Source organism: Castor canadensis, chromosome 19 (assembly GCF_047511655.1).
Source record: "Castor canadensis chromosome 19, mCasCan1.hap1v2, whole genome shotgun sequence".
NCBI classification, from domain to species: Eukaryota; Metazoa; Chordata; class Mammalia; order Rodentia; family Castoridae; genus Castor; species Castor canadensis.
The window spans coordinates 41908144-41930817 of NC_133404.1; the positions used below are offsets into that span (position 1 = coordinate 41908144).

Here is a 22674-nt window from a genome sequence, read left to right on the forward strand (position 1 = left end):
TCACTCCACCAGCCCTGTTTTGTGTTGGGTCTCTCGAACTATTGGTCAGGGCTGGCTTTGAACCACGATCCTCCTGATCTCTGCCCCCTGAGTAGCTAAGGTTACAGGTGTGAGCCACCAGCGCCCGGTCCTTAAGACTGTTGGGGCATGGATGCCTGGAGGACAGGCAGCAGTGGGCATCTGGGGTTTGGGGTGAGGGGGTCTCTGGGCCCATGGAGGACTGACCCATGAGAGAGGTTAGCTGAGGCCTGACCCTGGAGGAGTGAGGGGAAGGTGAGAAAGGGGGGTGAGGAGCAGAGACCTGTGGTTTGGGCTGGTGATGTCTTCAGGAGTTGGTCCTGAAGAGAGGACAGGGGAGTTGTGGAAATTTCCAGAATGCACACTGAAGGAAAAAAGTGCTTTTGAGAGGCAGAGAGGACATTCCTATGTTGAGGTTGTTTGCACCTAACAGCCCAGTTTTTCTCAGAAGAAATGGACACATCGATGAAGAAGGTGTGCCCGAGGGCAGAGGCCACAGGAGAGGGGTGTTAGAATGACCAGCTTCTCTCCCCCACGGAGGGACAGAGGAGCTGACCGTGGTCCTGGGTGGGCCCTGGAGCAGGGGGGTGGAGGTCAGCAACCTTTGGAGCTCTGGCACTGTCCCACTGCCTGGGGCTGCCCAGGAGTTCTAACAGGGGTGCTTGGCCAGCTCACACAGGGTCACAGCAATGGCAATCAGGTGGCAGGGTTCCAGACTATGCCCTCCTCAAGAACATGCACTCTTCTTTTTTTTCTTTCTTTTTTTGGTGGTACTGGGGTTTGAACACAGGATGTCACACTTGCTAGGCAGGCGCTCTACCACTTGAGCCACTCCACCAGTCCATTTTTTTGTGTTGGGTATTTTTGAGATAGGGTCTCGTGAACTGTTTGCCCAGGCTGGCCTTGAACCATGATCCTCCTGATCTGTGCCTCCTGAGTAACTAGGATTATAGATGTGAACCACCAGTGCCTGGCCTATGAGTGTTTTCTTGACTACCTCAGTCCCTAGGAGGACCTTTGACACACAGTTCACCGCACACTGTACACTGTGAGTGACTCTGCCCTGGCAATGGTCTGGTGACACAGCAAAGGTTGACCTGCTGCTCTGTACTCAAGCCTGGGGAAGAGGTGGCTGTCACTGCTTCCTGCCCAACACTGGGTGGTATGGAGAGGAAGTGCACTCAGGTTAGGTGGCCAGGGCCTAGTTTGCTGCTCAAAGTGGCCCAGTCAGCACACCTGCGTGGGTTGCTGCTTCTCCTGGCACAGTGGGGCCCGGGTTCCAGTGACTTGGCATGACTTCCCAGGAGTCTCTTGGGATCTCTCTCCGTGGGGCAGGAGAGGTACCTGCCTGGCACCGTCCTGGACACCCCCCGGCTCTGACTCTGCAGGGAAACTGGTGTTTTCTGGCCTCTTCCTGCTGAGACCTGTGAAGGGCCAGGTCAGCGTCTCGCTATGGGTACCAGGATCCTTGGAGCAGAGAAAGGTGGGGTGGGGCTGTGAGTCATGGCTCTGCTTCAGCCAGATGGCTGGGCTGAGGTGGGGACTGCCCAGGGTGAGGACAGTGCTGAGCCCTATTCCCGTCTTAACCCAGAAAGCACCAAGCTTCCGGCTGAGTCACAGGGAAGGGGAGAGTGTGGAGATGGGGCTGGGGGCTGAGTTGTTCCCAAGTCACTTCCTGCTGAGAGTTCACACCCTGGGGTGGGGAGTAGGGCCCTTACAGGTGGCCCTGATGTTGTTGCACCCTGTCCGAGGAGGCTGGGGCAGCCCTAGGCCAGCTCCATGCAGCCTTCGCCAAGGATGTCACCCAGCAGGGAGAAACCATTGGCTTAGGCTGCCCAGGGCAGGCGGGGCAGACGGGGGAGGTGCGGAGGTTTTGTCCAGCCTCAGGCAGGTCCAGCTTTCTTTGTAGGGGACAGCCACTGGGGACTGGAGTCGGAGGGTGTTGGAGGTGCACCCACAGCCCAGGAGGCCAGGCAAGACACGCTCTTTGGCACTCAAGCCACAACAGAGAACATGAAAGCCTGACCAAAGTTTGCCAGGCCTCACAGGGAGCGAGGCATGGAAACACCCCCGTCCCGTCACCTCTGCACAAAGAGCACCCAGGGCGAGCACACACGCACAGACAAGCCCTTTGGTTCTGTGTACACACACACACACACAGCACACGGGCAGGCTCAGGCAGTGCCTGCACAGACGTCTACACAGTCACTCGGTCACTCTGAGGTGACCCCGGGCTGCGGGGAATTTAGGCAGTAACCCCACTCACAGCACAGCTGCTCACAGAATGGCTCAGGCACCAAAGCAGTTGCCTGCAATACATCCATCTCTGTTTCTGGACTGTTTGTTCATGAGACCCTCGTGTGACCACAGTCAGGCCCAGTGACACTCGCCGGGCAGGTGCTTTAGCCGTGCGGGCAAGGAGGCCCCAGCCCCCAGCCGTCCAGCCTCTCTGGCTGCTCAGATCAGGCTGGCTTTCCCTGCAGGGCTTTTGGAGTTTGTTGTTGAGTGTTGATCGTGTGCCTGGCACAAGCCTGCATGGGTAACGTGTGCAGAACTGTTTGAGAAAAGCACCCGGTAAGTGTGGGTTATTACGTACATTGTCATTTGCATATGTGATCTTGTTTCTGATGACAACCCGATGAGGCAGACTGCTATTATTGTTCCATTTTACAGATAAGGAGAGTGAGGCTTGCAGATGTTAAGTGGCTTGTCCCAGTGGTACACAGCTTAGTTAGTGGAAGAACCTGGACTTGAACCCAGGGTCTCTGACTCCAGAAAGCCAGTCCGAGTACCCAGCCCTGGTGACGTTCACAAAGGCAGGGGAGACTATGACGGCTGAGGTCATCAGCACACCGTGGCTTTGAGTCTGAGGCTCAGGCCACAGGGATGAGGGCAAGTGTGGAAGGCAATCTCCAGAATGGGGGGGTGGGGACGCCTGTCTCAAGAACTGTCGCCCACTTCCCTGAGGCGCGTCCCCTTTCTGTCCCTGTGTCATTTGGCTCAGTGTCCTCCCAGCACGAGTGGAACTGGTGCAGGGGTTGTCCAGCTGCTGACCTGGGGCCTGCAGATGCCCAGGCCTCCCCTCCTGCTTTGACTGGGCAACCCTGGGCAACTTGCCACCCCCTCCCAGGCCTAAGTGGGACTTGGGCTTAGGCTTATCTCCACCTCTGGACATTTTCATATCTGGACAGATTCCAAGGGCGGCCTCTCGCTGGCGTTCCAGGCCACACCCGCCAGGTGGAAGCGCCCCTCCAGTGGGCACAGATAACCATGGGTGGCAGATCGGGCTCTCGGGAGAAAAGATAAGGGAACGCCTTGATCTTGCTGATTCCTCCCAGGTGCCTGCGAGTTTCACTTTGCTCATTCGCTCTGGTCCTAGAGGAAGCATCCACCCAGCCAGCTGAGGGCCTCGCTGCCCTGCAGAAGGCCGGCTTGGGGCTTCTCCAGGTGTGGGCCTTGTGCTGCCCACTCCAGTCTCCCTGGCCAGGCCCTGGGTGATGTAGCTGCAGCCCAGTCACATTTGGTGGACCAAGAGTTTGGGCAGGGAGACTCCTGAGCCCAAACTCCACCAGCCCTGTTTTGTGAAGGGTTTTTTCAAGATAGGGTCTCGTGAATTATTTGCCCAGGCTGGTTTTGACCCGTGATCCTCCTGATCTCTGCCTCCTGAGTAGCTAGGATTACAGGCAGGAACCATCGGGCCCCGCCCCTCCCAAGCTCCTCTTTTGCTGTGAGGCTCTGCATGAGTTTAAACTCGCTGAACTTTCATTTCCTTGTTTGTAAGCTGGGGTAACAGAGGAGTCTGGCACCTTCCCAGCAGGGGACCCGGGGTGGCCCAGCAGAAGGGCTGCCTTAGGGGTCTGGATCCTCCCAGGAGCAGAGCACAGGAAGGTTGGCTGCTTACCCAGCATGCACCTGTGCTCCCGACGTGAAGCGCAGGGAAGGTGTGCTGGGCAGTTTCTGCTGTGGGGACGGGTGGGGTTCCATGCTGGGACTCTACCTGGGCCTGCTGTGGCCGTGACTCCAAGGCAGAAGGCCTAGAGTCTGGTGTGATCAAAAAGCCTTCCTCAGACCACCGCCACCCTCCAGTTGGCCTCTGACCTCAGTGGACTTTCTTTCTCCACGAAGTGCCTGTGCAGCCCCATGTCTAACTCTGGCTCCAGACTGACAAGACTCCCAGCTGCAGAGCCACGCACATCCTTCGTAAATTCTGCAGTGGTCCCCTGTGCCACCTTCCCTTACAGGAGACATCTGATGTGCAGCCTGGGACCGCTGTCATCCTAGTGACTGTCCATCCATCCCATGTCTCAGTGGGCTTCAGTGTCAGCTGCCACATGGTTTAGAAAAAAAAAGTTTTCCTACTTAAACAGTTGAGAACAAAGGAACTGCATTTCCCTTTTCTCTTTGTCCGCCAGGAGGCTCAGTATTAAATGTGCAGCCTCTCTCTAGTGGTTATGTAGACTTTAGGACCAGCTTATGTCAGTCCTTCCTTTCTTTCTAGATTAAATGTCTTCATGTATTTTTTCCTTGCTCTCTGACTCTGATTTTTATGTTTCTAGTTCACTCCTTTGTGTGTCCTCACCCAGGTGGAGGGTACGTACAAACGCCCGCGAGGCCATCCATCCATACAGTGCTTTGTTGGCATGTGGTTCCCTTTTGTGCCTCAGCTTCGTAAGATCTTGTTTTTTGTGGTCATGACCCACTGGTCAGTGAGGTCACGCCTGGGCTGCTTGGAGGGCTGCGTTTTGTTTTTCTGTTCTCATGAGCTGCTTAGAATTTTTAAAATAATTTACTTCCAAACCCATTAGTTACTCAACACATAAAAGGTACCTTGGCGGATCCGGGGGTGTTTGCTTCTTTTTTCTTCTTCCTGCTAACCTACATCTCCCATTTCAGCGTAAACTCCTTTTTGTCAAATCCAGACATAGTGAAAGGAGAAAAAAATCACCTGTAATCCCACCAGGGACTCCGCTTTTCAGTGTTTGGTGGCACAGCCTTTTCCTATGCTTATATTTTTTCCCACAACGTAAAAGAACCTGGCCGTACATCCCATTTAATAACCTCAGTGATAGATAATTAGTGTATTTCCTTATAGTTACATATTCTGCAACGTGAATGTTAAAATTCGTATCCATAGTACGCGAATGCACACAATGTTTGTAAAAGGGATAGAAGGGCACCATGGCTCACGCCTGTAATCCTAGCTACTCAGGAGGATCGTGGTTCAAAGCCAGACCTGGGCAAATAGTTCATGAGACCATATCTTGGAAAAAAAAACGCAAAACAAGGGCTGGTGGAGTGGCTCAAGGTGGAGGCCCTGAGTTCAAGCCCCAGTACTGCAAAAAAAAAAAAAAAAGCCAACATGAATCATGGTAGGACTTGGATTGTGGTGACATCCAGCTTAATCATGGATTAAGCTGGGTTTCTTTGGTTCCCCCCCCATCACCAAAGAAACCCAGGATTGGTGGGCGGACCCTGGAGGAACTGGGTTTCGGGGCAAGGAAGTGAAGTGGCAGGGTCACCAAAGTGGTCAACATTCCTAAAACCTGCTGACCCGGCCTCACAAAGTGACCCAGGACAAGAAGGGCAAGAATTCTCTGTGGCTATGGTGGGCAGAGCAAACCGATTTCTAGTTAAAAAAAGAAGCTAAAACCGGAGAGGAAGTTGTGCTGGGGCTGGAGTGTGCTGAGCTCAGATGCTGCTGTCAGAGAACGCTGGGGACGAGACGCAGCGCTGTGACTGGGGGTGGGGGAGAAGGGAGGGGGCAAGTGACCCGGTTCTGAGTCCATCTTTTGTTTTGTTATGAACACAATAAAACCAGGAGACCAATTTCAAAATTAAAAAAACCCCACAAAATAAGGGCTGATGGAGTGGCTCAAATGGAAGAGACCTGCCTAGCAAGAGTGAGGCCCTGAGTTCAAACCCCAGTGCTGCCCCCTCCCCCCCAAAATTCAGGGTTCGCTCTCAGGGCCTTGCACTTGCTAGGCAGGCACTCCCCAGACCTTTTTCCTTTAGTTGTTTTTTATTTTGGGGGGGACTGGGCTTCATGCTTGCTAGGCAGGTGCTCTACCCTCCCTCCTTTAGTTTTTGGATGGGGACTCGTGCTTTTGCATGAACTGGCCTAGGACCAGGGTCCTCCCACTGATACCCCCCATGTAGCTGGGATTACAGGAGCTCCCCGTTTGTTCTGCTGGGGACCAGATGCAGGCAAGGGGGTTGACCTGGCTAGGCAAGTCTGCTACCGCCAACCCTCACCCCCAACCCTACACGTCTGCATCTTATGCCACTGGCCATTGATACCATCTCGTGACCTGTCCATCTCAGGGACAGATACCCAAGTCTCCCCTCTTCCCTAACGCCACCCCACGCCAGCCCTCTGTCTGCTGGTGTCTGTCTGTTGTCGATGCAAGTTTCTGAGATTGAGTATGGTAACATCAATGTTCTGTTTGTCTCAAGCTGGCAGAGTTAGTGCCTGCCTAGCAAGAGTGAGGCCCTGAGTTCAAACCCCAGTGCCACCAAAACAGATAAAGAAGAGAATACCGTCTCCCTTGAATGCTGGGGCAGGGAGTGCGGCACTCAAAGTTGAGCAGAGCTGTGTTCACATGAACGGTCCAGGAGGTCCCTCCACGGTGGGGGATGGGCTGCGCTTGCCTTTCCTTCTCTGTGGCTCTAATGCCGCTCCAAGGGGAATATCAGATGTGTTTCCCTTTCTTATGTCCTGTGACTGTCTATTTCACTTTCCTTCATACTTTGACCATGACTTTCTAATGCCGCATCATTTTTGCCAGCTGCGTAATATTTCATCGGCTGGAATGTGGTCATTTATTTTTACCCAGTTCCCTGTGGTTGGGCCCAGGTTGTTTTCAAGTTTGCATTCATGTGACTGGGGCTGTAATTAGCATCCTTTTTACATATATCTCTGTGCTTTTTTTTTACGTTTGTGAGTCCAGAAATGCTGCTCTCCCACCCTCCCACCCCCATTGCCTCGCCGAGCTGCCTTTGATGGAGTCAGTCCATTCTAGAGGCTGGTGGGAGAGGCGGCCCTGGGTCATGTCCATCTTCCTCTCCCCAGGCTCCGAAGAGCGGCCCATCCTCAAATTTGAGGCTGAAAACGTCTCCAACTACACAGCCCTTCTGCTGAGCGCGGATGGCGAGACGCTGTACGTGGGGGCCCGAGAGGCCCTGTTCGCCCTCAGCAGCAGCCTGAGCTTCCTGCCCGGCGGGGAGTACCAGGAGGTGAGCCCCGGGCAGGGCTGGCTGGATCGGGCAGGGGGAGGGTGGACCTGCAGGTGGGAGAGGGCTTGAGGGGCTCTGCTGGGGGGTCCCCTGGTCCCCTGCACACCCGCCTCCCTCTCCTTCCCAGCTGCTGTGGAGTGCGGGCGCAGACAGGAAGCAGCAGTGCATCTTCAAGGGCAAGGACCGCAAGGTGAGCTGACTGGGGCTGATGGAGGCTAGAGGCTGGGGACAGGGGCTGAGGTGGGAGCAGGGACAGCCCGGTGTGGTAGAAGGGGCATAGATGTCCCAGGCTGCACCTGAGCTGAACCCAGCCCTATCCTTCCTATCTCTGTAACCTTGGACAAGTAGATTGACTTCCCGAGCCTTAGTGTGCCCACCTGTAAAGTAGGGTAATGGTGCTTGTCTCCTGGGCCTCCACTGAGGAGGCGGTGTGCTAGTAGGTGTGAGGCACCTGGCGAATGGGAAGTACCAAGCAAAATCAGCCACCAGCATGTCCCTCCACACATGTCCCCAGTGTAACAAGTCTGACGGTCTGGTCTGGTCCCACCCAGGCTCTCCTGGAAGAACTCCCACCACCACCATTCCCAGAGGCCTCCTGGGCCGAGTGAAGGCAAAAGAGCCACCAGCCCTGGGGTCAAGGTGCAGGTTCAAGTCCCGCTGTTCCTGACTCAGCCTTTTTTAACCACTTTCTCAAGTTGTTTTTGTTTGTAACGCTGGGGATGAAACCCGGGGCTGGCGCCTGCACAGCAATGGCCTACTGTGAGCTACACCCCCAGCCCTGTTAAGCACCGGTGTGTGCCCAGGAACTGTAAGCACTGGAGACAGAATTGTGAAAAAGAAAAGAAAAAAAAAAAACAGTGAAAAATGGGTCAGTTTAAAAGGTGGTCAGGTTCGACTTAATCTCGAAAGAGACGCTGGGTTGAGAAGGAAGTGGAGGGTAGGGTCTAGAGGAATAGGGCTTTGGACTTCACTCTTGAGTGAAGTATTTGGGGACCCAGTAGAGGTAACATGGTTTCCCCTGTGTTTGTTTATTTATTTTTGGTCGTACTGTGGTTTGAACTCAGGGCCTCACACTTGCTAGGGAAGCTTGAACCACTCTGCCAGCACTGTTTGGTGTTGGGTATTTTTGAGATAGGGTCTCGCAAATTATTTGCCCTGGGCTGGCTTAGAACCACGATCCTCCTGATTTCTGCTTCCTGAGTAGCTCGGATTACAGGGGTGTGAGCCACCAGTGTCTGGTTCCTCTGAGCTGGGCACAGTGGCCACCCCTGTGATCCTAGCACTCAGGAGGCTGAGGCAGGACAATCATGAGTTCCAGGCCTAGGCTACATAGCAAGACTCTCAAAAAAAAAAAAAGTAAATAAATAAACAAATAAACAATGTTCACCATGGTAGATTAGCCTCTGTGGAGGTGGAAAAAAGGAGGGAGGCCAGCAAGGTGTGAGAGAGGAGAGGTGGCCCTTTGCAGGGTGGTGTCCACAAGAGAGTGGGAAGTGGTCAGATTCGGGTTGTCTTTTGAACCTGGAGCCACCACACTTCCTGCTGGGAAATTGGGTTCAAGAGGCTCCAAGGCCGGGGCCTCAGCCCTTGAACGATGGAATTGCTGTTCCTGAGAACAGGAAGATCAGGAGCAGCAAATTTTGGAGAAGATCAGTAGATCCCACGTGCAGGTGACAGGTGCACCTGGGACCCTGGGTTTCGGCTTTCATGGGGCTTCTGGAGGAACTCAGCCTGGCCAGATAGCCTAAGTCCTTTTCCCCTGCCAGACAGGAGATGCTTGCCTGTGGCAAAGCTGGCAGAGAGTCCCAGGGTCCCCTACAGGTGTCACTCTGGCTCAGGCTTAGGAAGCTCCTGAATTCTCATTTGTTCCATGTTTGACTGTCACCATCCAGTCCCTGGGGCAGAGGCCATCACCCCGCCAGCCTGGCCTGGGGTCTGGGGAGGGGAGCTCAGTGGTGTCCCCTGGTGGATTGTCTGGATTTGACATCCTCTCCCTCCTTTCCCCAGCGTGACTGTCAAAACTACATCAAGATCCTCCTGCCACTCAACAGCAGCCACCTGTTCTCCTGTGGCACAGCGGCCTTCAGCCCCCTGTGTACCTACATTGTGAGTGCTCTTCCTCCGTCCCGGGGGTGTGCCTGGGGCACTGTCCCATCTGCCCATGGAGCTGTTCTGTAGCCAGGACCCCCTGGTGAAAGGGAGGCTCCCACGGGAGGCTTCTGGGTAGTGGTGGGCTCTGAGCCCCAACCCCCCAGCCCAACCCAGCCCAGCCCCAGGAGTTGGGGTCCCCCACAGAGGCGGGTAAGGGGGGCACACAATTGCCCTGCTCGGAGATCCTGTCCGACTCTGACTCACTGCTGTCTGGTTTTCTCCAGCTTCTCCCCCTTGCTCTTGCTTGGTCCTCTCGGGTCACTGTGTCCACCTGACCACCTCCTCGGCACTCACACCCTTCCATTCCTGTCTCACAACACAGCAGATTTAGGCTGTGCACCGGAGCTCCGGTGGGCAAGTTGGAGGGACCCGGGTTTGCACCGTGTCACTCTTTTTCTCACTCAATTAACTTTCTAACTCTTAGCTTCTGGTTGAGTACTCGATGTAGCTGCTTGCTGTGAGCGGACAGCACAGAGTCCAGGTGCCAGGTGAAGAGGATGGCTCTTGACACCTTCTCTCCTGTCACCTCACCTGCCTGCATGTGCTGTCCCCTTTCCCCTGAGTGCATTCCTCTTTCCCGGACAAGCCCTTGAGCCACCTGTCGCTCCTCTGCAGAGCATGGCGAACTTCACTCTGGCTCGAGACGAGACGGGCAGTGTCCTTCTGGAGGATGGCAAGGGTCGTTGTCCCTTTGACCCCAACTTCAAGTCCACGGCCCTGGTGGTTGGTGAGTGCTGGGGGCAGCAGTGCACAGGCTAAAGGGCCGGCTCTGGATAGGGTGGATCCCAGGCCCGAGCTGGTGGCTTCCACACTGCTATTCCCAGGGAGCCCAGTGACCCCGGGTGCCCTCGGGTTTCACTTTTCCCAGTTCTTGTTTCTGTCTCTGCGTGCGGCAGGCAGGACGGACGGTGCTGGGGTCACTCGGGGTCCTGAGTGGGGAGAGGGAGGCGTGTGAGGGAGCTGTTCCCATGGGACTCTTTTCTGGGCAGATGGCGAGCTCTACACTGGAACAGTCAGCAGCTTCCTGGGGAATGACCCTGTCATCTCCCGGAGCCAAAGCCTCCGGCCCACCAAGACCGAGAGCTCCCTCAACTGGCTGCAAGGTGAAGCTCTCCTGCCCCCCTTCCCCACGTGGGCGGTCACCGGTCCTCGGGAGAGCCATCTTCCCCAGCAGTGCCTGTCGCCAGGCCCGGTTCCTCGACTGACTCTGTGCACCTGCCGGCCCCACAGACCCGGCCTTTGTGGCTTCAGCCTACATTCCCGAGAGCCTGGGCAGCTTGCAGGGTGACGACGATAAGGTCTACTTCTTCTTCAGTGAGACCGGCCAGGAGTTTGAGTTCTTTGAGAGCACAATCGTATCCCGTGTTGCCCGCATCTGTAAGGTGAGCAGGCTGAACCATCACGATGGCCATCCTGGGACCTGGAGGGCAAGTTCATGTGGTCTCTCTCATATCCAGGGAGCAACAGCTTGGCCAGTGGCCTGTCTCTCCTTTTAAATCAAGAGATCTCTTAACTGGGCCTAGATGTGGTGGTGCACCCCTGTAATCCCTGCATTCGGGAGGCTGAGGCAGAAGGATCACAAGAACAGCCCAGGCTACATAGTGCGTCTGAGATGAGCCTGGGCTATTTAATGAGACCTTATCTCAAAAAAAACCCAAACCAGTTAGGAGCCGGTGGCTCACGCCTGTAATCCCAGCTAAAGTTCAAACCCTAGTACCAAAAAAAAAAAAAAAACAAGATGAAGGGCTGGCAGAGTGGCTCAAGTGGTAGAGAGCCTGCCTAGCAAGTATGAGGCCCTGAGTTCAAATCCCAGTGCTACTAAAAAAAAAAAAAACTTGTCTTGTCTTACTTGAAAAATGTGAAAATACAGGAAAGTACAGACAAAAACAACAAGGCACAAAAGTGGTGTGTCATGCTTAAAAGCATAGACCAGGAGACCAGGTTCAAACGCTGCTGGTCATGGGGGCCTGGCAAGTCCCTCCCCTGCCACCGAGTTAACCAGCTTCCTAAACTGTAAGTGGAAAGTCGGTTATTATGTGGGTTAAATCCACTCGTATGGACGAGGTGTGCACCCCACAGGAAGGGGCCACTATTGACACTGTAGACCCTTCCTTACTGATCCTTTAAAACTCCATGTGTGTTCATATTACCTTCTCTACAAACAGGAGTTATGCCACATCCGGGGGCTCTGCCAAGCAGTCACTCGTGGTCACCTTTTCCTATTTTAGTTCCTTATCTGTTTATTTCTTGAGATGGTTCTGGCTCTGTTGCCCAGGCTGCCCAGAACTCCCGGGCTCAAGTGATCTTCCAGCTTCAGCCTCCCAAGGGCTGGGACTACAGGCGTGCACCCACATGGCTGGGTCAGCCCTCTGCCCGAGTGGCATCCCAGCCCTTGCTCCGTTCAGACGGGCTTCCCAGTCCATGTATTTTCAATTTTAGGTGAAACCCTGTCCTGGCTTTCTCTTTCTCTCTCTCTCTCTCTCTCTCTCTCTTTTTTTTTTTTGGTGGTACTGGGGCTTGAACTCCAGTCCTATACCTTGAGCCACTCCAACAGCCCTTTTTTGTGAAGTGGTTTTTTGAGGTAGGGTCTCATGAACTATTAACTATTTGCCTGGGCTGGCTTCAAACCGTGATCCTCCTGATCTCTGCCTCCTGAGTGGCTGGGATTACAGGCGTGAGCACCGGTGCCTGGCTCTGGCTTTCTCTTGTTCCTCGTTCTTGGTGTCTGTCTCAGCTACTTCTGTGGAGTCGCAGCAAGGAGACACTGCCTCCAGCCTGCAGCCCCAGCCTGTGTCTAAGCCAGCCTGTCCCTTCCTGTCCTCCAGGGCGATGAGGGCGGAGAGCGGGTGTTGCAGCAGCGCTGGACGTCCTTCCTGAAGGCCCAGCTGCTGTGCTCCCGGCCCGACGACGGCTTCCCGTTCAACGTGCTGCAGGATGTCTTCACGCTGAGTCCCAGCCCCCAGGACTGGGACAAAACCCGTTTCTATGGGGTCTTCACGTCCCAGTGGTAGGGGCCTTAGGACTAGCTGGGGATGGGAGGGTGGAGGGTGACTGGGACCAAGAGCCAGCTGCTGAGCCCCCCAGACCCCCCGGGTTAATTTGGCCATTGCTTTGCAGGCACAGGGGGACCACGGAGGGCTCTGCCGTCTGTGTCTTCACCATGAAAGATGTGCAGAAGGTCTTCGATGGCCTCTACAAGAAAGTGAACCGGGAGACGCAGCAGTGGTACACCGAGACCCACCCAGCGCCCACGCCTCGGCCTGGTGCTGTGAGTATGGGCTCCCTGCACCCGGGGTCCCACGCCACGCTGGGGCAGGGCTGTCCAGCCTCGGACACAGCACTTGAAACGAGACATACTAAGCCGAGGCCTGCTTGTCCTGCTGAGTTAGACGTGATGTGAATGTGGAACTGCCTTCAGTCCTGTCCTTCTCAGGCTAGGCAAGTGTGTCCCCAGGGCACTGAATGTACACTATTGTAATTGTCCCTTCCCTTGGTCCCTCCCCCAGGAGCCACGAGCTCCTTACATAATGATCAAGTGACTGGGTGACGAGGCCAAAAGGCAACAGTCCTTTCATCTTTCCTTGCTTGCATAATGGGGTCCCCAAAAGCAGACCTCGATGGACTGGAGGTGTGGCTCAAGAGCTAGAGTGCTTGCCTAGCAAGTGCGAGGCCCCAAGTTCAGTCCCCAGTACTTCCAAAAAAAAAAAATAAGCAGACCTTGAGACACAGATAAGAGGCAACGCCAGGGGCTAGCAGGGTGGCTCCAGTGGTAAGAATGCCTGCCTAGCAAGTGAGAGGCCCTGAGTTCAAACCTCAGTGCCATCAAAAGAAAGAAAGAAACAAAAAGACGTCACCCCAGGAAGCAGCACGAGGAAGGGAGACAGGGAGGAAAGCCGAGAAGGAGTGCCTTGGTAACCCCTGGCTGCCGTGGACAACGGGAGCTGAGCATGGGGTGGATGGGGTGGTGTGGAGCCTGTCTCACACTGGTCCAGCTGCACTGATTATCCTCAGCTCCTGTGGCTCGTTGGTTGAGGGACACTCGGTTTGTAAACTCACACACACAGAAGCCCTTGGGCAGAGATCAGGCAGCCCAGGCAGGCATGAGAATTGGCTCTCCTGGCTACACCACGAATGAGCGCAGCCTGGGTTTCCTGGGGACTCTGTAGAAGGATGCTAGCGGGGTCTTGAGACCTCTGTGCAAATGGGGTGAGGAGGCCCAGCTAGGAAACCCACTAGGCCCTTGGTTTCCCCACACCCCTGGGCCTTCAGGCCGACACGATGGCGTTCTGTAGACAGGCAGGGGTCAGATGCTCTGCTGTCCACTGGGGAGGCAGGGCCCCATCCTGCCTGATGCCCTGTAGTGCTGCAGGCTCACGCCACTGCCTTCTCCTCCAGTGCATCACCAACAGTGCCCGGGAGCGAAGGATCAACTCGTCCCTGCAGCTCCCGGACCGAGTGTTGAATTTCCTCAAGGATCACTTCCTGATGGACGGGCAGGTCCGCAGCCGGCTGCTGCTGCTGCAGCCCCAAGCGCGCTACCAGCGTGTGGCCGTGCACCGAGTCCCTGCATTGCACAACACCTATGATGTCCTCTTCCTGGGCACTGGTGAGTCCTGCAGCCTGGCAGGCTCTCGAGGGCATGGGGCGTGGCTGGTGGGTCACGGGCGGTGGGCTCCACCCAGGGCCTGAGTCCTGTGCGTGCTCCAGGTGATGGCCGGCTGCACAAGGCTGTGAGCGTGGGCTCCAGGGTGCACATCATTGAGGAGCTCCAGATCTTCTCTCCAGAACAGCCTGTGCAGAACCTGCTCCTGGACGGCCACAGGGTGAGCGGACAGGAAGGAGCCCTGGGCGCGTGCTTCCCTTATCGCCAGGCAGTCCCCACTGGGCCCTTCCTCCCCTGCCCCAGCAAGTGGAAAGTTATAGACTCCAGGCTCGTGGCACAGGCGATCTGAAAGCAGGGGGGACCCGGAACATGAGGGAGGCCCCTTGGGGTGACTCTTGTGGACCATGGGTGGTGGCCCCAGCTGCCCACGCTCACCTCTCATCCTGTGTCTGGCTGTGCAGGGGCTGCTGTATGCCGCCTCCCACTCGGGCGTAGTCCAGGTGCCCATGGCCAACTGCAGCCTGTACTCAAGCTGTGGGGACTGCCTCCTCGCCCGTGACCCCTATTGTGCTTGGAGTGGATCCAGCTGCAAGCACGTCAGCCTCTACCGGCCTGAGCTGGCCTCCAGGTGAGAGTTCCCAAAGGCCACTCCGACCTGTCCAGCACGGTGCACTTGACCTCAGGGCTGCTCCCCCAGGCCTCTCTAGGATTACTGGATGGTGCTATTGACACTCACTGTCCCTGCATAATTAGTCCTGAGCTCCCCTACTTCCTCTCAAAAGTGTTGTAGGTCAGATAGTCACTGTTTGCCCCACCTGCCAGAAAGTGATGACAGCCATGAAAAACCATGCAGGACAATGTGGATTGGTACATGGACATGGTTCAGTAACAGTGAGCGTTACAGAACAGTCCGTGAAGCCACAGACACAATTTAAAGTGGTTTCAAATAACATTTGGATTATAAAATGTTCTTTTAGAAAATAGGGATGAATACCAACAAAATAAAAACCAACCCTCATCCTACCACTGAGAAAGAATCATGGTGAATCTTGTTATGCTACTCTCCCAGGTATTTCTACCTAGAAGTAAAATAAACAAAATTCCAAATTTTTTTGGCAGTACTGGGGTTCAAACTCAGGGTCTCGCACTTGCTAGTCAGGGGCTCTACCACTTGAGCCCCTCCACCAGCCCTTTTGTTGGCTATTTTTGAGATAGGGTCTTGGAACTATATGCCTGGGCTGGCTTTGAACTGTGATTCTCCTGATCTTTGCCTCCCAAGGAACTAGGATTACAGGCGTGATCCACCAGTGCCCCATCAAATGTTTTAAATAAACATGGGATATATTTCATTCATGGTGTTCTTTTACCTGTAGGAAAAAGAGTACACAAAATTATTATGAGCCGAAGGTGCAATTAGTATTAGACTAGGATTAGATTCCCTGTTTTTTGGGGTTTTTTTGTTTGTTTTGTTTTTGTGGTACTAGGGCTTGAACTCAGGGACTTCACCTTGAGCCACTCCTCCAGCCCTATTTTTGTGAAGGATTTTTCGAGGTATGTCACAAATAGTTTTCACGAACTATTTGCCCATGCTAAAAAACCTTGATCCTACTGATCTCTGCTTCCTGAGTAGCTGGGATTACAGGCATGAGCCACTGGTCCCCGGCTACATTTGTCAGTTTTGTACAAATGTATATGTATTTTCATACATACACCTGGGAGGACATACCAGAAAAGCTAACTGCCACAATCGCTGTGTGGCAGATGGGGTGGGATTTCTGAAGTGATTTTATGCTTTATGTTTGGTTCAGTTTTATTTCCTGAGTGCATCAAGAAATACCTCTCTTGCATGCCTGTAATCCCAGCAGTTGAGAGGCTGAGACAGGAAGATTACCAGTTTGAGGCCAACCAGGGCAACACAACAAGAACTTATCTCAATTTTTTTTAAAAAAAAAAAGCTAGGCACCAGTGGCTCACGCCTGTAATCCTAGCTGCTTGGGAGGCTGAGATCTAGAGGACTGCTTAGAGCAAATAGAGGCCAGCTGAGCAAATAGTTTGTGAGACCACATCCCAAAATAACCAGAGCAAAATGGACTGGAAATAAGGCTCCAGTGGTAGAGCCCCTGCTTTGCAAGTGTGAAGTCCTGAGCGGGGAGGGGCATGGCTCAAGTGGTAGACCACCTGCCCAGTAAGCATGAGGCCCTGAGTTCGAAACCTCAGTTCGAAATAAAGAAAGAAAAAGCTATCAACATGCAGACCCAGCTATCCTACCAGACTTTCTCAGGGCACATTGTGCATTTGTCGTGAAGAGAGATGGTACAGAGCTCATACTGCAGTGAGCTGTGTACAAGAGAGCCCACTCAAGCCCTGTGGGTGTGGGGAACGGGCTCAGGGCTGTGCCCTATCCACTGCTCTGGTCCTGGTGTTGGACTTGTGGGATGTCCTGGTCTATCACAGACTCTCTGGTCCTCAGGCCATGGATTCAGGACATCGAGGGGGCCAATGCTAAGGACCTCTGCAACACCTCTTCTGCCAGGCCCCGGTCTTTTGTCCCAGCAGGTAAGGCACCCCTGGAAGGCTGGAAGAGGGGTAGGGCTGCATCTGCTTGGATGATTCCTGCTAGGCATTGGGTGCAAACATCTTCCCTCACGTCCCCACGTGCCCAGTCCCACAAGCAGGGCTCCAGAAAGGAAGACTCAAGACGGTCCCAGGAGGCCCCAGGAAGGCCCGTCATGGCCCTGGAGCACAGCCAGGGGGAGGAGGGGTGAGCCCAGAGTGACTGTGGACACCAGCTCCCCTTCACCCGGTGTCTCTTTTGCCCGCAGGCAAGCCGTGTGAGCAGGTCCAGGTCCAGCCCAACTCTGTGAACACCTTGGCCTGCCCACTTCTCTCCAACCTGGCCACCCGCCTCTGGCTGCACAACGGGACCCCTGTCAATGCCTCAGCCTCCTGTCGTGTGTTGCCCACGGGGGACCTGCTGTTGGTGGGCAGCCAGCAGGGGCTGGGGGTGTTCCAGTGCTGGTCGCTAGAGGAGGGGTTCTCACAGCTGGTGGCCAGCTACTGCCCAGAGATGGTGGAGGATGGGATGGCCGACCAAGAAGGCCAGGGTAGCAGAGATCCTGTCATCAATACGTCACGTGTGAGTGCGCCAGCCACAGGCCACAGCAGCTGGAGTGTAGATAAGTCCTACTGGAACGAGTTCCTAGTGATGTGCACGCTCTTTGGGCTAGCCGTGGTGCTTCTAGTCTTGTTTTTCCTCTACCGGCACCGGGACGGCATGAAAGTCTTCCTGAAGAAGGGGGAGGGTGCTAGTGTGCACCCCAAGACCCGCGCCGGGCTGCAGCAACCTGAGACCCGACCGCTCAACGGGATTGGCCCCCCCAGCACCCCACTTGACCACCGAGGCTACCAGGCCCTGTCGGATAGCTCCCCAGGGCCCCGAGTCTTCACTGAGTCAGAGAAGAGGCCACTCAGCGTCCAGGACAGCTTTGTGGAGGTGTCCCCAGTGTGTCCCCGGCCCCGGGTGCGCCTGGGCTCTGAGATCCGTGACTCGGTGGTGTGAGAGCTGACTTCTAAGTGAGGCCACCCTGGTTTTGGGGGCCATGAATGTGCAGAGGGCCTGGCTGGACCTCTGCTCCACGGGACACACCATGCTGCCCTGTCATCTGGACCTGGGAGGCAGCTGATCCGTTACTTTTCAGCCAGGCCATAAGGTCCCTCCAGCCCAGCCAGCCTGCTGTAAAGCGCCCGGGCTAGGGCCTGGTGGGGCCTGGCTAGGTGGGCAGGACACTGCTCCTTACTAAACTGAGCCCTTCCTTGAAACAGCTGAAAATGTGAAGCCAGAGAGGAAGAGACAGCATGGCATGCTACACACATAGCCACTCCAGTTGACACTCCTAGCCTCCAGGCCTCTGGGGCCCTTGGGGACACATCCAGAGTGGTATGTGACACAGTGAAATCCCTCACCAACTGGCCTCTTCTGCCTTATTCCACTGCCACAGGCTGCCCTTCCTCACTGCAGAGCTGGGGCAGCTCGGGCGCCAGCCAGCCAAGGATGTAGCTATGGCCGCTGTCACCCACCACCTCAGGGACAGAGGGCTAGGCTGGCTCTGCAGCCCTCACTAGACCCTGGGCTCAGATCCTGCTCCCGGACCTCTCAGGCCTGTATCAGGCTGTGACCCCACGAGTAAGAGGGAGTGGAGCCCAGAGGAGTTTGTGACAAGGTTCACCTTTCCCTTGGGAAAAGTGAAGGAAAAGACTGCTGCCTGACTTCCTCCATCCCAGTCTGAGACAACCCTTGTGTCTTTTGCCACCATCCCAGCCCCCAGCCCCCTTCCAACTCAAATACAAGGACTTAACTGTACCCCAGCTTCTCTCCCTGCCTCCCCCTCACAGACACCTTGCTTATCTCCACTGCAAGGGACACTGATACTGCCCAGCACAGGGGCTCTGAATTTGTGTGTTTTCTATTTTTTTAATAAGATGCACTTTACCTTTTTTTTTTTTTTAAATAAAATCTGAAGAATTACTCTTCGATCATGGCCCTTCTTCATAAAGAACTTTTGTGTTTTTGAGTTTGGTCTTTCTGGGGGTTCCAAGCCTCCTCTTCCCATACCTAATTAGCCAGAGCCAGCCTAGCCTGGCTAGCCTGGCCCCAGGGAGCATGGCTACAAGGAGGGGTTAAGCCACTGTGGGTAGGGGTCACTTGGTCCACCTCAGCCCCTTCTCTCTACATTCAGTACAGTTCAGCAAGGGTGGATTTGTAAATTTTTCAAATGATCATATAAAATTAACTCTCTAGCACAGGCTGACGGTGCATGCCTGTAATCCCAGCTACTTGAGAGAGCTGAGGCAGGAGGATGGAGAGTTTGAGGCAAGTCTGGGCTACACAGCAAAACCTCATTTAAAAAAAAAAAACTCAGGGCCTTGTGCGGGAGGCAGGCACTCCACCACTTGAGCCTCTCCCGAAGCCCGAACAAAATTGTTTCCAATACAGGCAGAAACTCCTTAACTAACCACACCCACAGTCAGGACTGGGGAAAGTCCCACCTATGTGCTCCTCACACCTCATTTAGGGTAGGGGGCAGGGTAAGGTTTCATTTCCTGCTGGTCCCTTCTTCACATGTGACTTTATTCCTAGGTAGGACCAAAGGTTCCTAGAAGTTCAGTCTTCTTCCCCTGTGTGTCTAATGTCACATGCAGGGCCAAAGCTTCCAAAGGTTTATTACTGATCATTAGAAACAGAGTGATGACACAGCGGTGGGAAGAGGGAGGGTCCTCCCTCCCTGCCCCGAGCCAGACTGCACAGTGCCAGCTCCTGGCTGGCCCAGCTTGGCCAGCCCGGGCACCGCAGGGATAGCCTTGGCCACAGCTCGGCAATGGAGTAGTCTTGGACAGGGTGCCGGGTCCCACGCTGCTGTCACAGAACAATCTTAAAGGAGCTGCACAAGAGAACAGTTGATTGGGTTGTCTTTTGTGTGTGTGTGCTGGGGAATCAAACCCAGGCCCTCGTGCTCTGCCACTGAGCTACACCCCCAGCCCAAGCTGGACTTTCTGATGGAAGAGGATGGTAGGGACTAAATCCAAACATACCCACCTCTCTCCTCTGTGTCAGCAGCCCCTGCCCCTCTGGGACAGACACTCAGAGGAAGCTGGAGTTTTCTCTCACCCCATCCACCTATCATAAAAATCCCAGACCTAGAAGCAGAGGACAACTCTTGGGTACCCAGATGGCAGAGGGCCCGCTGTCATACCTGGCAAAGTCTGGAGAACGGGAGATGACATGCTGGAACTCAGAGAGGTTGACGGTCCCATCCCTGTCAATGTCCGACTCTTCCAGGATCTAGGAAAGGGAAGAAATGAGGCTGCAGCCCCAAACCTTCCCCCGGTCTCCTGGGCCCCGCTCGGCCAGTCCCGCCCAGGACTCACGTTGTCAATGAGCTGCTTCATCTCCGAATCGCTGAGCCGCATGTCCTCCCCCTCTCCCGTGAGGCAGTTCACGAGCCGGCTCAGGTCTTCCCTGTCCAGGGTCCCATCGTCATCAAAGTCTGGGGGGCAGACGCAGGAAGCCCAAAAGGACGTGGTCAGGAGGAGTTCCACAAGTGGCGCCCATTTTCCAAGCAGCATCATCACCAGGCCCGTAGGGAAGCCCCTCCTGGTCCTTACCGAAAATGCGGAAAGCATAGTGGGACTTGATGTCTGGGGTTGCTGTGTCACTGAACACACTAAGGAGGTCCAGGAAGTCCTCGAAGCCCAGGCTGTCTCTGGTGGGAGACGTGGAGAAGACCCTGCAGATTCGCTCCTTGAAGGGGTTGGCCTAGTTGAGAAAGACTTCTGTGAATGTCACAGAACGCAGTCCGGGCAAGACCTGACTAGAAACTTCAGAGAGCAAGTCTTAGTACCTGCAACATGGAGCCCAGGCTCATTAGGAGGAAGCTTTAGGGCTAGGATGGAAAGCCATGGGGACACAGGAGGGCCAACTGAGCCAGCTGTGATGGCTTCTTGGGAGTCTAAATAAAAAGGCATACACAAGCCAGGAATGGCAATGCATGCCTGTAATCCCAGTAAACAGGAGGCCGAGGTAGGATCCTGGTCCGAGGCCAGCCCCAGGTAAAAATGCAAGACCCTGAAAGCAAAAAGGGCTAGGTGTGGCTCAAGTGGTGGAGCTGCTTGAGTAGCAAGTGCAAGGCCTGAGGGCAATCCCCAGAAATGCAAAAAAAAAAAAAAAGGCCTACATGACATAAGTAGGTCAGAGCAGAAAGAGGAAGTCATCCTAAGCAAAAGCAGTAAGATGGGCTGGTTATTTTAAAATATAAACGTTTAACTGAACAACTATTTTGTGACAGGCACTGAGCCAGGATCATTGCACAGGAAACTTCACAGCAGCTCCGTGGAATGGCAATCTTCCTCTTCGTTAGTGTTTCTCAAACTTAAATAAATAATTCAATTCCTCTAAAACAACAAAATGGTTTTGAACCTACAATAACGCATCCTAGAATCCCAGTTGGAAAAGCACCATTGTAGGGCTGGCGGAGCAGCTCAAGTGGTAGAATGTCTGTCTAGCAAGTGCAAAGCCCTGAGCTCAAATCCTAGTGAGGAAAAAAAAAAAAAAAAAAAAGCATCATTCTAGATAATTCTGGGTGTTTTTGGTGAAGTCCTTGTCACCAGGAAATTAGGGCTAAGCAGAAAAAAAGATAGGAGTAGGGACCAGTGACACCGTGATATCAATTTGGAGTGGCAGGAAGAGTTCAGGTGAGACGAGGGGAGGGTTCGCACCTTGAGCTCTGGAAGGTTGAAGATCACCTCGAAGGGCACTCGTGCATGCAGGAACTCCTCCGTGGTTGCATGCTCCAGGGGAAGCAGCTCACAAAACCGCTTGTGGGCTCTGGCAGAGAGAGGGGAACTTGGTGCTCACCAAGGTTCAGTCTCCCTGTGTGATTGCATGCCCACTCCTTGCCTTAAGGATGGTCATAAACCAGGTGAGAAGCTAAGACAAGTACATAGAACTGAGCCAGTGACACCAGTGAGCCAGAGAGGGAGGTAAGTTACAAAAGGTTGGGGTAGGAGCCAGAAGTTGGCCCTTAAGACAGGGAGAAAAAAGCAAAACCACAATTTCATTCTCACTTTCATTCCCCAAGGCTTCCCTGAACCATCCAAGCCCCCACATGGTTCCCACTGGAACTGCCACCAAATCCGCTTTCTCCCTGTGTAGTCTTGGACAAGTTACCAAACTTCCCTGAACCTGCTTCACTGTCCTGAACCTCCCTCCTGAGGACTCGGTAACGATAAGCAACACTTGGCACAGGTCCTGACGCATGGTTAAGTGCCAAAATGCGTTAACGGTTACTATGCCATCCGGGTAAAGTTGGAAGAAGAAAGAGCCAGGCTCTCCAAGCCTCTCTGTTTTTGCCAGGGCTCAAAGTCGGCCCAGAACTACCGCAGCCCCTGCCAGACGAGGGCAGGAAGCTGAGCAGCGCAGAAGCCAGAGGAGCGCAGAGGCGAACAGCGCCCAACTTTTCCTGCATCGTGGGGAGATAGGCGGCTCCGCGGTGCAAAGCTGGGCGGGGAGGACATTCCGGGACCAGGGCGCACAGCCGGGCCTTGGACTCCTGGCCTCCGGTTCTAGCTCCGTTGACCTCCGCCAAGCCCTGCCCCTCCCTCCGAGGCGGGGATGCCCCGTGTGCCAGTCTGCAGGAAAGCGCCACCCGAACCGCCTCTAGAGGATCCCAAGGTGGGGATCCGGAGGTGGGGTCCGGGGCGCCACTCACAGAAGGATCTCCTGCTTGGTCAAGAAGGTCAAGTCCTAGAAAGCAAATTCACAGAAAGAAGGGAAGTGGTGGGGGGTTGATTGAGCAGGTCGCCCGAAGGCCACCCGCACCCCGCTGCGGGGCGCAGACCCGCACGCGAGCTCCCCGAGAGCCGATGTCCCGCGCACCTGGTACTCGGCCAGCAGCTCCTTGGACAGGCGACTGCCCGAGCCCCCCATGGCCGCGGCGCGCGCACAGCTCCGCCAACTCTCCTCCGGACGCCGGCAACTTTCTCACTTCCGCCCTCGGGCCGCCTCACCGCCACCGCCCCGGGGCCCGCCCCTCCGTGTGCCGCCCAGACGCTCCCAGCGCTGCTTAGCCACGGAGCTCCCGGCTCGCCCGCTGTCCCAGGCGAGCTGGGGGCGG

General features: G+C 54.9%; 2 protein-coding genes across 6 annotated transcripts in view; one reads left to right on the plus strand and one right to left on the minus strand.

Moving 5' to 3' along the window:
* Positions 1 to 18555, plus strand: part of Sema4b (semaphorin 4B) — a 37329-nt gene extending 18774 nt beyond the window's left edge. For 2 of the 5 annotated variants that reach the window (XM_074061930.1, XM_074061931.1), the window contains 13 exons: positions 7088 to 7251; positions 7379 to 7441; positions 9259 to 9357; positions 10018 to 10129; positions 10392 to 10505; positions 10633 to 10784; positions 12228 to 12409; positions 12520 to 12670; positions 13798 to 14008; positions 14110 to 14225; positions 14467 to 14633; positions 16476 to 16561; positions 16828 to 18555. In XM_074061930.1, the coding sequence (XP_073918031.1) occupies positions 7088 to 7251; positions 7379 to 7441; positions 9259 to 9357; positions 10018 to 10129; positions 10392 to 10505; positions 10633 to 10784; positions 12228 to 12409; positions 12520 to 12670; positions 13798 to 14008; positions 14110 to 14225; positions 14467 to 14633; positions 16476 to 16561; positions 16828 to 17564 (2354 nt within the window). In that variant the 3' untranslated portion in view covers positions 17565 to 18555. The remainder of the gene's footprint in view (positions 1 to 7087; positions 7252 to 7378; positions 7442 to 9258; positions 9358 to 10017; positions 10130 to 10391; positions 10506 to 10632; positions 10785 to 12227; positions 12410 to 12519; positions 12671 to 13797; positions 14009 to 14109; positions 14226 to 14466; positions 14634 to 16475; positions 16562 to 16827) is intronic. The other 3 variants (XM_074061929.1, XM_020177397.2, XM_020177396.2) reach the window with 2 other exon arrangements.
* A 652-nt stretch (positions 18556 to 19207) lies between these two features.
* On the minus strand, positions 19208 to 22625 carry Cib1 (calcium and integrin binding 1). Its single transcript, XM_020177399.2, has 7 exons — positions 22437 to 22625; positions 22270 to 22304; positions 21278 to 21386; positions 20168 to 20318; positions 19931 to 20049; positions 19756 to 19844; positions 19208 to 19443 (listed from the first exon to the last, which is right to left on the minus strand). Exons 1-7 carry the CDS (start codon positions 22485 to 22487, stop codon positions 19422 to 19424), a joined length of 576 nt encoding a protein of 191 aa, XP_020032988.1. The 5' UTR covers positions 22488 to 22625; the 3' UTR covers positions 19208 to 19421.
* Between the last annotated feature and the right edge of the window lie 49 nt (positions 22626 to 22674).